At 42.7% G+C, this 16,997-nt stretch overlaps 1 protein-coding gene across 1 annotated transcript; it reads right to left on the bottom strand.

The window, feature by feature from the left end:
• Positions 1 to 1,877: 1,877 nt before the first annotated feature.
• PSME3IP1 (proteasome activator subunit 3 interacting protein 1) lies at positions 1,878 to 16,997 on the bottom strand. The gene is made up of 7 exons (XM_080636942.1): positions 16,879 to 16,997; positions 13,375 to 13,520; positions 13,087 to 13,185; positions 10,006 to 10,159; positions 5,734 to 5,865; positions 3,676 to 3,740; positions 1,878 to 2,594 (listed from the first exon to the last, which is right to left on the bottom strand). Exons 2-7 carry the CDS (start codon positions 13,502 to 13,504, stop codon positions 2,377 to 2,379), a joined length of 798 nt encoding a protein of 265 aa, XP_080493068.1. The 5' UTR covers positions 13,505 to 13,520; positions 16,879 to 16,997; the 3' UTR covers positions 1,878 to 2,376.

Here is a 16,997-nt window from a genome sequence, read left to right as displayed (position 1 = left end):
GCTGCACCGGCTAGCAAGCTCTTCTGCTAGTAGAGTGTATTTTTTTTTAACACCTCTGTGAAGCTTTAACAACTAGCACAGAAAACATGCCATTTACAAATCTATCCCTGGGGAGGGGGTGAAGCACATACTATGCAGTCATGGTTTTTCCTAGATAATAAAAATATCCAGCACCAACTGCCGGCATTGCTGGAGCCAGCTCTTCTCCAGCACATCAGCCCTGGGGCAAGGATACTGCCACAGCTGCTGATTTATCCTCTACCCCTTGCACTCCTCATGTCCCAGCATGTTTCTCAGTGTCCTTAAGTATTTTAACATCAGATGACTTCTGACTGCAAGAAGGAAAATGGGACCAACTGACAGAATAAGGAGCTGCGCCAGCTCTGCAGTTTGTTGACACAGGCCAGGCCATGAGAACAGCAGAGGTGGCTCACCCAAAGGTTTGTGTGAGTTCCCCAAATGCTTTATTCCTGTTTCCTGGGGAACAAGAGGAAAGCAGAAGGCTCCCAAACCTGCTTTTACTGAATTACATCTCCTCCTGGCTTTGCACAGTCCAACATCCCATCCTGATCTCACCTGCAGTCCCTGTGGACCATCACCAAGACATCTGCTGCAACTGACTGCCAATTCCCCTGACGAAGACGTCCAAATCAGCCCTTTTTGCAGCAGCTGTGTGAAATATCACTCAGGAAAATAACCTCAGCATGTTCACAGCCAGGCCAGGCTGTTCCAACTCTCTCAATAGAGATTATTGATATAGCTTAATAATGCCAGGGAGACACCTTCATCTCTCACACCAACTGCTCAAGGCTCCCGCAAATTCAATTTTCAAGAAAACCAGGGATTTTTTGGTGTACCCTTTCCATTCCACTCCATAGCTAAGTATGATGAAAATCATCAATACCAAGCATCAATACCTAGCTGTTTTCCACCTGAAGGTGCCATAATTATAGTAGCTACAGAAGAGGCAGGAGCAACTGGAGCAAACACAAGAGGTGCTGGGCAACCCAGAAGAACAGGGGAGGAATTAGTGTTTTAAGGATATGGAACAGTGCTGTCAAATAAAAAGGGTGTTTGGCTAAGGATAGCTTCACTGTGAGCATAACTCCCCTTGTTTCCTTTGTGGAAGTTCAATACTCAAGCTAAGAAGTAAATCCAACTAAAGGCCTTCAGCTTTCCCTTATTTTATCCCAGCTGCTCTTACCAGTTGCTCAGTGTCACACTCAGATAACTGCTCACAAGTATGCACCCATTGGCTGTCTTCTCAGCATCACATACACTGAGTGTGGTACCAACAGCATGACAGCTGTGAGGGAGACTGTCACAAAGGTGTTTTCACCTCCAAGTGGCTCAGATGAGCTGTTCCAACCCACCAACCTCCCATCCATGCTGTTTGCATAGAGAGATGAAAAGGATGGGCCCTCAGCTTCCACAGCCAGTAATTCTCACTCCTGCCTGGCTCCTTGGTCCACAGCATGCATAAGGAAGGTTTCTTAAATCCAAAACAAATCCGAAACCCACTGACCGCAAAGGAATGTGGAGTTCCCCAGCTTCTGCACAAAGAGATTTGGCTGCAATGGGGAATCGCACCCACTCTGGATTCATGCTGGTCAGGACACTGCTGCAGAAAAGCTGATCAACTTGTCAAGTGCAGGTGCAGAAGCAATAGCCTTGGAGCAGAACAGCCAACTGCAGCTCCCACCAGTTCACTCATAACAAGAGCTTCCCCTCACCCTCTGCACTCATATGAGGCTGGCTTGTACCTCTCCTGGATGGTGGGTTGAGGAAGGGGCTGGCTGCGTAGTGCAGAAACTGATTAATAGAATGGGAAAATTATGAATGGCACAAGCCGAGATAAAAAAAAAAATGCATTCAGAATATCTTTAATCATGTAACACAAACTTTTTTACAGTGTCATGGCAATCTACACTTCACCATCTGCTTGAATTTTGTTCTTCCCCCATTTCTCAAATACAGAATAAAAACGGCATTTTAAAGCAGAACACATGGCTCTTTCTACAAGACTTCATTGCTTCAAGTGAGTATTTTTTGCCTGTTAGTCTTGTGTAAACTTCTTAGATCACCAGAACTCATTCTTTTTGTGAAAATTTTAAAGATAAGGCTTTCTCCTCCCTACCCACAGACCTTCACTATGTTACTAGGTTTAGGATTGCAACCCTTCTTACAGGCTCAGTATGCACCCCAGAAATGGAAAGGTGGTAGTGGTGGGGAAATATGAGTTATTTTAGGAGTAGCTGAGTGTATTAAAGTTGAGAGGTTAGCTAGAAAGATTATATTTGGGGCAGAAGGATGCATCAAGCATCCATCAGGGCTTTCGAAGATACACTGCACTACATTACACACAGAAAGATTTCATTATGGACCATCAAAGAAATTGTTGCTACGGAAGACAGAAGAGACGATCTTCCCAGTGGAATTAATGGTGCCTTCGCTATCTGAGCTGGACTCAGAATCACTGCTGCCTGAGTAGGCACCCAGGCCAGGTAGGATCCCAATGCACACAGCTGCTGAAGGACAGTGGACTGTGGAGCCTCCCACTGAGCTGCTCCCCAAGGGAACACAGGATGGTTTTTCTGAAAGAGAAGTACCTAAGTCAAAAATGAGAGTGCAGGAAAAAGGCTTTTAATCAGCCTCATGTCAGTCACTTGCTACTGTCACACCAGTGGATGATTGCAGGATTCAATTAAAGCATAAGACAGCTTTATGTTGCAATGAAGCTATTTTGACAGGAAGGACTTGCTACCTCAGGAGATTTTTTTTTGTTTTCCCTCATCACTCACTTAAGTCCAGCTCTATGCTGGCATTACAGATTTTCATTCTAAAGTTGTCAGTTTAATGCTCGTCAAGTACCAAACCCACTAAATGAGAATAAATAGCCCTGCTTTGTGTAATTGAGGATTTTTCTGTGATGTAACAGCATAGTTGAAGAAAAAGCTTTATTCCATCATTCTGTAGTCAACATCTCTCATCTTCCACTGCTAACTAATTATTTCCAGTGTTCTGAAAGTACACTGAACAGAGGGAGATTCAGGAAGCACCCTGGGTTGCTATTACACAGTTGCAGCTCACGCTATTTGTGTCAGAGTATCTTGACAGCAGGTCAACTGCAGCCCTGACAGCTAAGACTGAAATGCAACTCAATTTTCTTCTAATTAATAGCTAATAGTGGATATATACAAATACATCAAACGCTGCTGTGAATAGGAAGGAATGATCTGTTCTCCACGTCTCCTCTTGACAGAACAAGCATTAGGCTCAAAATGCAGCCAAGGAGACTCCTATTAGCTATCAGGTAGGACTCCTTAAGGGTAGTATCAGTTAAGCATTAGAATAAACTGCCTAAGGAGGGTGAATAATCTCTTATCTGCAGAGATTTAAGAGCAGCTTAGACAAACACCTATCACAAATGGTTTAGGCAGGGGATAGAACGATGATCTGTAGAGGTTCCCTCCAGCCCTATTTTCTATCAAGGCTGCTGTCAGCACCTATAGTTACTGTTTCTGCTGCTTTAAGAGAGAACATGTCAACTGCAGCCTGTGCTGTCTTGCATAATAAAGGATGAGACAAGCAATTCCTCTATCAGATTAAACACCAAGTCAGTTGCTGTTCAGGTGAGAGACAGCCAGCTTCCCACATGCAGAAATCAGGACGTACCTTGATTCTTTTCGTCATGATCAGTATCTAGTTTCAATCTCTTCACACTGTTACCACCATCTGAACTGTGGACAAAATAAAGTGTCTTGTTCCTCATAAGGTAACCATTTAATTACTGTGAAGTTAAAGTTGCATCTTTGCCTCAAATGCTATAACAAATGCCAGTGAGATTCCTTGATGACCATCGCCACTTCTAACTGCTGTTAACTGGGGCTTCTCAGGGAACATGCAGCCTCCTAGACAGAGCCAAAACCTATATTGCAAGTAGGTTAACCTGGGAAACAGACACACTTGGACTCTGGGAGTCTAAGTCAGGCCTCTTGCACAGCAACCCAGAGCTGTCTATTCAGTTGGAAGTACCTCAAAGGAGATCAAGAATGACAACCTGAGCTTCAGCCACCCCACATGCCCACAGGCTAGCTCATGCGGATGATTACCACAGTTGCTGGTGCAACACCCATGTCTCTTCCCTTCCAGGGTTTCCTTCCCCTTCTTCAAGCACCTAGAGAACCTGTCCTAAAACATCTAGAAGTCTTGCACCCAGTAAGAAGCCCAGAAGGGTTTGCAGCAATTCATAATGGCAGAGTCTGACCTAAAAAAGAAAGGGGTCCTGTTGGGAAAAGGAGCGTGACTTCGACTTGGACTCTGCAGAGCTTCTATAGCTCTTCCTTGTCACTGCTCAGCTTCTTTTCCCCGCTCGTCCATGTTCCCAGTCCTAAGCCATCCACATAAACAAATGCTTCCCAGGTTAAGCTGTGATGAACCGAAGTGATGAAGCACGAGCATCCTTACACACTAACTCTTTCCTGTCCCTGTCAGAGCATGCAGCAGAGATGAAAGGTTTTAATAATAATACGTCCTTTACAGGAAACTACAAAGCTCAGAGAGCAGATGTTGATCTCATGCTACACTTGGTTTTGGACAGTTTGCAATAAAAGATAAGACAACAAAAACAGAAGACTGAATAGCAAGTCTGTGATGGCACTGACATATCAGTTAAGCTGCTCTCTTCAAACAGATGCCATCTGCAGACTTCAGATGTGCCACTAAGCACACACATTAAGCCCTTTCTCTACATTCTACAGTGGTAAGTACTAGTAGTCACAAGAAAGGAATAAATAAATAAATAAATAAATAAATAAATAAAAAATCCAACCCCAAAACATTGTTGGCTGCTTGTTACCAGTTCAGGGCTTTTCTTCTCTGCCTTCTGAAAGCCCAAACAACTATCCAACCCCACACATATTGGGTGGTGGAAGTGCTTACTTCAGTTTTCAGATATGCAATTACTGCTGTACAGGCAGCTAAACATCACTCTATAAGATAAGCTTCTAAAATAATCTCTTATTCTCTGGGACTAAAACACTGACTGAATTTTGAGATGTCAGTAATTATCTGAAGTATCAGATGACTCATCTGTTGAAACTAAGCCTAGTCCCACACGCCTAATTTCTCCATAACCTGTAGCATGCCAGCAGCTGCATTTGCAGACCATGATCAAAACAGCAAATGGGTCACAAACCCAGCTGCCATCTTCCTGGTATGGAAAGAGTGTTGATATATCAGTGCAAATCAGTGAGGAACAAGGGAAGTTTGCCTGATGTCCTCAAGATCAAATTGGTACACCAATCTCCCCTCTTGTAATCTCTGTCTTCCTCACGATGCCCTCAGCAGCAATTAAAACACAGACAAAATCAACTGATACATTATGCAAACCTGAATGAAATCACATGAGTGAGGTGACACTGATATCTATAAATAGAGATGTAAAATAGATTTCCTCTAGATCCTCAACCAGGATTGCCCAAGCCTGGCAGTCTAGAATGAAGAGTCTACCCACTTGCTTTTACACATGCTTATCTATTTAAATTGCTTCATGTTTTTCCCACAGTTTGGGAGAGTCTATGGAAACAAGGCTGGTCTTTTCTTCTACCTCCCCCCTTTTTTCTTTAGGGCTAAGGTCCACAGCTCACTCTCTGAAGGCAGTTTTGGCCTGCCTCCCTTTACACTGCTAACTGGGTTCTGTTCCTCATGAATTTATAGAGGTGTGAAACTAACCTTCTGTGTTTCACAGCTCCTGCCAACAGCTTTGCCTGAGAGAATTTGTTCTTGTTTTCCACTGACTTCACAGGCAATTTCTTCTCAGTTTCCTTCTTTGGGTCCATACTGACTCCCACTTTGGTGAGAGTGCTGTGAACTAAGGGTTAAGGATCATCCAGGAAGGAATGGAGAGAACAGATACTTCCTCTCTTGATATATTTAGCCAGCTCTGCTGACAGCAACAACTAAAGTTCATTCACATATTCTATCAAAATAACCTTATTTGTAACAACATTTAGCTGACACCTTCAGCCAGGACAGCAGAGACTTCATCTTCAGGGTTTGGAGCTCTCTCAGTATCAATACCAGCTCTCCCTGTAAAGACATTCAGGCAGCAGATCAGGAAATGTTTTTCTGAAGGCAGAAAGGTGCAACACACGATACATCCAGCACCCATAAATATACCCAGCATCCTGCCTTTTCCTAAAGGTCTTAGAAAAGCAAAAAGGTCAAGACTGGATCAAAGGGGGAAAGAAGTTAAAAAAAAAAAAAAAGCAACACAATACTTCCCTCTTCTATGGGGATCAACACATTTGTAATTCAAGTTTGCTGCTTCAACCTCTAAACCTTTACAAAAAAAAAAAAAAAAAAGAAGTAGCAATATGTGGGCTCACTTTCACTCCTCCAACCCTCCTTTTGCTGAGCCCAGCAGACATCAGCCTGCCACAGCAAAACAGTTCAACTTTCTCGTTGAACTTTAACTTTTTTCTTTAACTTTTCAGCCCATCTAAGGGCCACAAGGCTACTACTGCCAGTTTAAACATCAAACCCAAAAGGAAGGAGGCACATCTGACTAAAGGTGCATGTGGCTCAAGATTCACCCAAAAAGACTGACAGCACAGAAAATCCACTGTTAGAATGGTGGGATGCAGCTGAAACCTATAGTGAGGTGGAAAAGCTTAAGCAGGTTCTCAGACAGGATAAGGAGGAGCTTGATCTGTTATTAAGGCACACTCACACTGCACACATACTAAACAGGTCTCCGTCTGTGCAGGACCTAATCCCGCCCCTGACAACTGTTCATGTCCAACTATTCCTGATGAAGCAATATCCTGTTTGTTAATGAGGTGCCAGAGGAGTTACAAAAGCTTCTGCAAAACTTTTAAACTACAAACATAGCAAAGGGAAATCAACCCAGTTTAAAAAGGCATTTGTTTATAATCCTAAATCTAACCTGACTGCAATTCTACTGATCACATCACCACAAGCTGGAGTTTCACAGGTGCCCCAGTTACTGCAGACAAATTGGACAGTGAATTTCACATCAATGGACCATATATTTGAAGTCAATTTTTTTCCTCACTGAACATCCACAAATCAAAAACCCCTCACAACCTCCTTTGAAGTGACACACTCAAAGTCTCCAATCACTTTACAATTAAGAGCATTCAGATGCCATTCCTTATTGAATTTTCCTAAGGATACAGCAGCAACCTAGACTGCTCCCTACCTCAACTGAAAGCTGTTTCAGCCAAAACCCCTGCTTAGATTTATTTTAGCTGGCACAGGAGTGCCATCCTGTGGCTATCAGAAGCAGTCTGAAAGCTCATTGTGTCAAACATGGTTTGATGTTGCAATACATGATTCCACACACCAGTGATCAACTTCCACGTGTCTGTTCATTATCTTGCTGTATTCTAACACTGCACTACAAAAACCAGGCTGAGGAACCCAAGAACTTCTCTTTCAAATGATACCAAATTACAGGCTTTCCACTTCCATTCAGGAAGTGTTCTCCTGACACTCCCTAACTACCAGAGACAACACCATGCATTTTTAATGGAAATCTTCTATGTACTGCTGCCATTAGCAAATGTAACACTATCTAGACAAGAAGCATTCCCTCTCAGGAAGTCTGTATTAGAAATAAACCTCTTGATCTTAAATATAAGTGCATTTAAAAAGCTGTCCTACAGCAGAACCTGCTTCTTGGGAGTGGGACTTTTCCTACATTTACACAGGATTTAAGACAAGAGAATGCTGTTCTTGAACACTTCTTGGAAACGGCTTAAAAAAAAATAAAAAATAAATCTGTAAATCTTTAAACACTGTTAAACCAGTGGGGTCTGGACAGGGCAAGAAGTAAAAACCCCTAGTTGTTCACGCAGTAGGAAGTAAAATTCCTATGCATCCATGCATATGAATTTCTAATGCTTGAGAATGCATTAAAATATTCCAAGGCATGTTTAGCCTTTAAGATACTAGATTTCATTTACATCATTTTTGCCCTGAAGTTAATGCCTCTGGGTAGCTTAAATTGGGTGTTATACCAAGCAAAAGACCAAAAAATCAAACCCACAGTGTTGACATTCTTATTATTGGTTTGGAAGAATCAATTGGTATGAACAGTGCCTATAGATCCAGCGCATTTACCTAGCATCCACTGGTTTTCATCACTGATAAACCATTTTGCACTGATAAACCATTACTAACAACCTGAAGATACAAGAACACCTTTTCTGTTTCAAAAGCATACTGCCAAAGCTTTCAAAACACAGGAGAGTCATTTTGCAAGTTTCCTTGAGGTTGCCTGAAATAGCATGCTTGAATTAAAAAACAAAAACAAAACCAACCAACCAACTAAAAAAACCAAACCAAAAAAACAAATGGAAAGGAATGAGCAAAACTCCTCAGCTCCTCATCAGATGAGGTGACTATAAAACATTCTCCCTATGCCCACTCCATCAGCAATAAGTTCTGCAGTTTAATTTACAGCAAGACTGCAGATACAAAACCAAACAGTATTTCTAAGACTGCAAAGACTGAGGTTAGGTGGCATGTACATCTTGAACAGGCCCTGCTCAGGAAATTCAGGGATCCACGTGTTATGTGGCTAATTCAAGACAATGTAAGATTGCCTCTGGCCTGGTATGGTTCATCTCTGATATATGTGACCTAACTAGAGCTGTCAGCTGCTTCCACAGCACAATCTTATATGGCACATCTCTGCACCAGCCAGACCCACAAGCAACAATCACCAAAACTAAATATATCCCACATGAACATCCCATCCAGCAAATCAAGAAAATATTCCAAATCATTCAATCAACTACAGCCTATTTCTGAAGTGAAAAAATGCACGAGTATTGCCAAGTTGGATGGGGTTTGGAGCAACGTGGCCTAGTGGAAGGTATTCCTGCCCATGACAGGAGTTTGGAACTGCATGAGCTTTAAGGTACATTAGAACTCAAACCATTTTAGGATCCTAGGATCATTGCTTTTTCATAATCACAGTGCTGAGGTAACTTAGATGCTCTTCTCAGAACATATGCTCTAAGTTGTACATCATTAACAAATACAAGGTAATGCAGATCTTTGTAGCTTTGGTACTATTCAGCTTCAATTGCTGACTGCTTTTAGTTACCTCCTTGTGCCCAAGAACTCTTTCATTTATACTCAAGCATCCTGGAGAGCTTGTGCTTTGATCACTGATGACTTAAAAGCAATGGATTTCATCAGGAGGCAAGACACCATCAAGTTCTACACAGATTCAGTAACCCTCAAAAACCCAACACTTAGCTTAGCACAGAAATCCTCAAATCATTCCAACCTTCCCTGACTGGCATGATCAGAGAGGAAAAGCATCCTGTAATATTTTCTAGCACATTTTCGTGAAAATTTGGTATTTAACAGCAAAGCAAAACCATCCTACTCTTAGTACTGCCTGAAAGTCTGTATTACCCAAAGGAGCTGAGTCTCCATGGGCACTGACTTCCTAGAAGAAAGTTGGCACATCTGCACAGACGTATGTAATTTCTCATCCTGCAGTTATCAGCAAGGGAGAAAGTAGCTAAGACTTCATAAAAAAATAACAGAGACATTCAAACATTATTTCAAACAGATATGTTAAAACCAGCCAATATATAGTTAAAAAAAAAACAAAACACAACAAACAAGAACTTTTACTCTTCAATAAGAAGGCAAAACAAAAAGATTAGAAGTAATAGGCTGATTTTCCTCTATGTTCTTTCTCTCTTTTTAGCTATGGTATTTCATGCCCTCAATAACGGGGAAAACAAAACCGAAATCCCAAACAATGTGGAGGGAAAGAAGAAAAGTACCAAAGACGTGTGGGGGAGGATCATCAAACGTTACAGTGGGAGATCCAAGTTACAATGAAAACATTAAATGTTAAAAAGTTTATCATAGTACACGTTCCGTAACACAGTTCTACAGAAACAATGTCTATCACAGAATAAAACTATAGCCCCATCTCTTCTCCTCCTCTACACAACCACCAGCCATTTTAATGTAAAGGATATTCTGTATTCGTTTAGTTCTTTCAGCTCTTCTTCTCTTCGTTGCTTTTCTAGTAGCTCTTGCTGCCGAGACACCTCATCAAGGAAATGCGTCTCATCTTCATCTAAGCCTCTTACCATATTTTCTGAGTGAAGGAAAAGCATGCATGTTGATAAGCTATAAAACCACTTAGGAAGCAGCTGAATTCTGCTGGATTCTGTAATTAAGGAGTAAAAATACTTCCCTGTGAAAGACACCGGATGTTAACAAACTGAAACTCTTACACCTTCAAGCAAATGAACTACAACAAACTAACACAGTTTGAACACAACACTATTACTACAGAGAAAAGCAAGACACAATTCATAGGAAACCATTAAATACTATTAGACTTGCTGATACAACTCAGGAAAATCAATTGCTGCAGGTCTGGAATGCCATCTGGAACAGCTTACAAAAAACAAGGATGGTTTCAGGCACCAAGTTTAAGCCTGTCTCCTCAGAATCTGCTCTTAAGCCAATCAATAACTAGAAAAAACCCCAGATAAATCTCTCCATAAATCGTCCCTCAAAATAGGAAGTACATTTTCTTACAGCAAACAATTAGTATCTTCTCTGAGATTAACATCTGTGGTTTTGGTTTTTTTAAGTAGAACCAGGACAATTCCTAACTTCCAAACAAAAATAAATTCCTTCTACACACGCTGCCCTAAGGACAGTGCACGCTAGGTCTTTAATCTTCTGTCCTGTAAATGTTCAATGTCTTTCAATCAAATGATTTAGTTGAAAGGTAACAGAAAAATCTTCTTTAGAAAGACCAAGGCTTGCTGTCTGTAGTCATTATTCCCTACTAAATACTGTACAGTATGGTTTGTCCTCCAGGTTACCAGATATGCTATTCTGCAGGGGTTGCCTTAAAGGGAGCAGTTGGTTTACCTCTCAGTTACTCAGGGATGCTTTTCATTCTAGTACTTGGTTTATAGGTTTCCTGAACCAAAGGGAAGATGGTACAGATCTAATACAACTGAGCAAGGGTAACAATTAGACAGTTACCAGAAATCTTTCCCGTCCAGGTTGCCAGCAGTCAGTTTCCCGGTGGCTACCTGGACAAGAATTGCTTAGTCACATCACCAACAATGACCTGGATCAAGAGTTTACCTCAGTAAACTGGAAACTCTCCAGCTAGAAAGAATACTGTAGGTATAGTTGGAGACTTTGATGCATTCATGCTCCTATCTGTAGTTTCCACTTTTCACCACCAAAAATACAAATTACATTTGAGAGACAGGAAATAACTTCCATTTCTCCTTATTTTGGTTACATGATCATTTAGAAAGAAAACTTTAAAAGTTGCATTATAAAGAATGGAAAAAATTTCTTCCCTGGGAGGGTGGTGAGGCCCTGGCACAGGTTGCTCAGAGTAGCTGTGGCTGCCCCATCCCTGGCAGTGTTCAAGGTCAGGCTAGAGGGGGCTTGGAGCAACCTGATCTAGTGGAAGGTGCCCCTGCCCGTGGTAGGGGGTTCTACTGGATGAGCTTTAAGGTTCCTTCCAATCCAAACCAGTCTACAGTTCTATGATTATTTTTCATTTAAAATGCTGTTAACAGTCTACTAAAATTATTTTACTTTGAAAAGGAAGGCATTCTTGCAATGGTGAATAATCCAGCAGAAAGAACTGCTAATCTGTGTACCGGTTTTTATCTGCACAAAAAGCTGAGAGCGTAGCTAAGTTTGTCTGTTTATGCAAACACAATTCTTCAGCATTAAACTGTTTCTCCTCCCACATCCCATCATCAATTCTGACAGATCGGAATGACAGCACACCAAAATAATTTTCTACTCTTCCAAAATTCCCATGGATAGAAAAATATTTTATGAACATTTTAAGGCAAATTCAAGCGTATTAGGGGACAAATTTTGTCACAAGTGGCCAAACTGGGCTGAAATCTGAAAATGTAAACTAGTGGTCCACAGTCAACCCAACACTGATTTTTAGTTAGTCAGTTCTTCCCACTCACCTTCTCCCAAAGAAATTTGGCTACAGGAATGATTCTAAAAGCATCTACTACAAAACAGAAAAGGCAGTCATGGTCATCAGTGCCATACTTGATAGCACCTGCAGGGGCAGGGAGCGTTACATAACAGAACTCAGATTGTCCCACAGATAAAGATAAAACATGATTTTGTCACATCAGTAATAGAAGAAAAATTCTAGACAGAATCCAGCTAGGCAAACTGGAGCTTAAAGAACACAATCATTTAAGGGTAAGGCTTCCAGCTAAAGAACCAAAATGGATCAGAACTCACCTTAAAATGGACTCTCACTTCTCTTTAGATAAGAGCCAATAGCTCCCTTTTTCCCAAAACGGTTGACTAATATTTTTTTAGTTCTCATTATCATCTTTGCACTCAGCAGCACATATACAGGTGATACAATGCAAAGGATTTTTCTATAAACCCAGAAATTCAAACATCAGCAGAAATTAGGTTTATATTCCATTAGAAGAGCTAAACACCTACTTTCAGAATAATTAATTGTTTTTAATTAATTTAATTAAATGTTTACTTCTTCCAAATAGTCATATTGAGCCTCAATTCACTTTTGTGTCAATCAATTATGGCTTGGAAATAAAAGGCTGCTGGAACAGGACTTATTTTTACTGATTCAAATAGAATGGTCTTGGGTTAAAGAATGAGTTTAAGAGTCTCAAAACCACGTTACATTTCCACTCTTCCAGGGACTGGTATCAGGGGACTATTTTTTTTTTATTTAATTGTGCAAAATAAGCCAAACATTCCATGCTTTACAGGAACGCAGCTTCAAAACTGCAAGCAACTTTTGAGTGTCACACCTACGCAGTGCTGTCGCACGGCCCAGGACAATGTTTTGCCTGCAAACATCTGCCACCTTGAACAATACATCAATAATACTTTTCTGAAGCCTCTATTTATCTCTCAGAGACTAACAAGACATACAGATATGTCCCTCAGTCAGATGTTGTACACAGCTGTTGCACACAATATATGCAGCTTGCTGGGTTTTGGTTCAAAATAGGAACTACTGGTGCTTACTGAATTTAAACTGCTCCTCAAACTCCTGCTGCTTTTTTTCTCTCTGTTCCTGAAGTCTTTCATACAAGGAACGTGGGTCGTATGCCTCCTCTGGGCACTCTGAAAGGAAAGAATAAATCGGGAAATGAGACCATATTTTAAGAATACTAAATCACCAACAGATCTTAGTTCCTTCATGTAGAAACCTTTTGAAATCGCAGAATACAAACTATTAACCTTTTATTTCTGTTTTCCATGAAAGCAAAATATTCTCAGATCACCTTCCTATAATTAAAATCTATCCCATACCTTCTGGATCCCCAGGTTTTCGGACCTTTTCCCATTCCTCTTGCCTCCTCTTCCGTCGCTCTTCTAGCTCCGATTCAGACACAAACCTCTTGTTAATCACAAGGTCAGCAGTACCATCTGCCCCATCCATTATGGAACAGCCCGTCCTAAAAAACCAGTATGAAAGACATCAGAGGCCTGTTTTCACTTGCCAGTGAGCAAGTCCTGAAAAACAGACCTGCAGCACTTGCAACAATTTCAGTTCTCGAAAGACCACCACACAGTAAGCACTGATTGAGAGACCTATTCACTGCATAACTGCAATAGCACCACCTGTTACTCCTTCTTTACTCTTTTTCCTAATTATGTCTCAGGCTGCTTTCCTAAAAGTCATATTTTAATGGAATTTTCCCCACTCCACTTCTGATTTACCTCACTTAAATAAATAAATAAATAAATAATCAATCCTCCTAAAACATTAAAACCCACCCCTACATTCAAAACCTTTCATTTCAGTTCTTGCACCTCTCTGTTCTGGAGAAAGGATTTGACACTTTGCCCTCACTTTTCCTAAGTTCTTTTCACCTACGGAGAAAGCTGGCCTGTTTCCAGTGCCTCAGATACATGTATTTACAAGTGGTTAACACTGAGATTTCACAAGTTAGCAACCAATCTCTCTAACCTTCAAAAGCATGCTGCACCTCTTTGCAGCCCTGGGGTGAGCTACACTTGTACAGATGATGCTGAGGGCTGGCTGTCAGGGTTACAGAGAGCTCGAGGTTAAGCGAAAGAGGGAACTCCCTTGGGCTAAAATGGGGCTGGAAATAGAAAAAGGAGCAGCCCTTGTGACCAAGTGAACACAGCTCCTTCTCTCTGCTTCAAGAGATCCTAGTACTTAGTATCTGCCAGGTCCCTATTTCAATACTTGGCACAGGGTGGAGATGCTCCAAGGAGTCATCCTAAGAAGGAAACTCATGGTCTTGACAGCTGTAAGCCCAGGATGATACAAACTGCTTCTGCCAGTCTTATGTGGCTCCTTTCAATATTTACACTGAAAGCTCCATGCTATAGAACTGTCCTGAGTTTTGGCTGGGATAGAGTTACTTCTCTTCCTAGTGGGTGGTACAGTGCTGTGTTTGGACTTTAGCCTTGAAACAATGCTGGTAACACACCAATGGTTTAGTTGTTGCTCAGTAGCACTTACCCTGATCAAGGACTTTTCAGTCTCACATTCTGCAAGTGAGGAGGGGCACAAGACACCAGGAAGGAGAAGAGACATGACACCTGACCCAAACTAGCCAAAGGGGTATTCCATACCACAGCATGTCATGTCCAGTATATAAACTGGGGGGAGTCACCTGGAAGGGACCGATCGCTGCTTGGATTCAGCTGGGTATCAGTCAGCAGGTGCTGAGCAATTGTATTGGGCATCACTTGGGTTTCTTGGGTTTTACTCCTCTCATTCCCTCCTCCACCCTTACTGTATTTTACTTTATATCAATTATTAAACTGTTCTTATTTCAACCCCCAGGTTTTACTTTTTCCCAGCTCTCCTCCCCAGCCCACTGGGGTGGGGGCAGGGAATCAGTGTCAGTGAGCAGCCTTGTGGTACTTGGCTGCCAGCTAGGGTTAAACCATGACAAGAATGGAGCATTAATGCCTATTTTTGCTTCTTACACAAAGCCTGTATAGGCAAGTACAAGGTAAACACAACCTAAAACTGCTCCTTTAAAGTCATGCTAATGTCATTTTCTTCTAGTTTCTTATTTCCTTGTTATAACTTCAGCAGATACCTCAAGGACTACAGACACTGCCAAGCATTATTTACTTAGGATCTCAGGTGCCTGCATTTCAGCACTGGAAGAGAACCCAGGAACACTTACTCTTCCAGAGAGGGAAGTAAGCAGTAATCCAGCTAATGGAAAGACTCAGTTTATCCTTCCTTTGTACCATCAGGACCCACTCCCGCAAGAAGCAGAGTCCCAAAGTTCTTACAAAAACTGGTACTTTTGTGAGGCATTGTTTACAATACAAATGACAAACAGACATCACAGAAGAAATCCATCTTAAGGCACTGGACAAATATTTTTTACAGGAGGGCGCATTCTTAAGATGGGAATTATGAAGAGAAGACAAAAGGATCCTCTTAAATGTTACGGAAAGGAAGATCAAGCCAAGGGCAATTTTTTTTTTCTAACTTTCTTTTGTTTCTTTTTTAATAGTTAACAAAAATCCACCCAGTCCCTTTTCCAGAAAGCACAGAACATCCATCCTTTGAGTGCCATTTCTGAAGGTGGTTCAAGCTAGAAACATATAGAGAAAATGAGAATCGAATGTCCCTAGAAGTCCTAATCACACACAGCCAACTTTCCTGCCCATGTGCTATAAAACCAAGATAACCTGGTTCTCCACTTGTGTCACCTCAGCCAGTCCATTCAGAGAGGAAATGAAAGGTTCCAATGCAATAGTGACAAAAAGTCACTAAAAAAAACTGGAAAAGAAGGATTCAGCAAGAGCACAGTATCATCTGAGACTAAAGCCTTCAACAGCAAACCATCTGCCTTCTGGATCAGCCAGTTCACTTAACATTGTATTTTAAGACACCTAAAGTGGATTAAGGTTTTGACATACTGTTAGTATGTTTTCACTGCAGTCCTGGAAACCAGTGCCTGAACAAATGCATTTCAGCAAATAACAACTTAACTGACAACCACTTGTTGGAGCACAAAGGTGGGGGGCAAAAAAAATAGAACTTTAAGTCTACTTGCACTTAGAACTGTGTTCTAGAGAGTGACACCCTGTCATGGTGAATGACAAATGTCCATGTTGCACCAGTGAACTGCACCTTTTAATACTACCGGATGATAATGTTTCCAAGATCAAAACAAAACCAAACTACAACCATTGCCACTGCCAAGGCTGGGAGGGATCTGGAGCCGTTGCTGGGTACCCCTGTGCAGCTCCCGACACCCTCAGAGCTCATTCAACAGCAGGCCCCGCTCCCCAACATTGCAACACACCCACCGCCGCTTCCTGCACTTTGCCGCACACCAAACCCGGTGCAATGTGCCGAGCTTGGAGACACCGCCAGGACGCGGCGGCGCTCCCACCATGGTGTACCCAGGCCGGAACTCGCCACCGGGATACGGTCTCGCCGCTACCGGTACCGCTCGGAGCGGGTGAGCCTCCCTGGCGCAGGCCTGGCCTGTCGTGACGGAGCCTGCTCCAGCCCGCAATGCCGAGCCCTCACCTCAGCCTCCTCTCCCCACCTTCCTCCCGCCGCCACTGTCTCCGGAAGTGGCTAGCCCCACGGCACGACTCGGCCCACCGCACTCGCAGGGCCTGGACCCGGCCCTCTCCACCCCTGCACCAGAAGGGCCCCGCAGCCCGGGCACGACCGACTTCCTCGCTGTGCCCGCACAGCCCCAGCCCTGCCGCAGCTCCTGCCGCTCCCGCAGGGCCCCAGCCCTGCCACAGATCTCGCCGCCACTCCCTGGGGCCTGGGCCGCCGCTGCCCGCACGTACCGCGGCCACCGACCCGTTACAGCGAAAAGCGCGGCCCAGCCCAGCGCGCCGCCATTGATCCCCCTAGCAGCCCGCCCCGGCTCGCTCTCTGCCGCCGGCCGCACCGCCCCTTCCGCCGA

The sequence above is a fragment of the Psittacula echo genome (assembly GCF_963264785.1).
Source record: "Psittacula echo genome assembly, chromosome: Z".
NCBI lineage: Eukaryota > Metazoa > Chordata > Aves > Psittaciformes > Psittacidae > Psittacula > Psittacula echo.
Note: the sequence above shows the minus strand (reverse complement) of the source record. Positions and strands in the feature narration are given on the sequence as shown.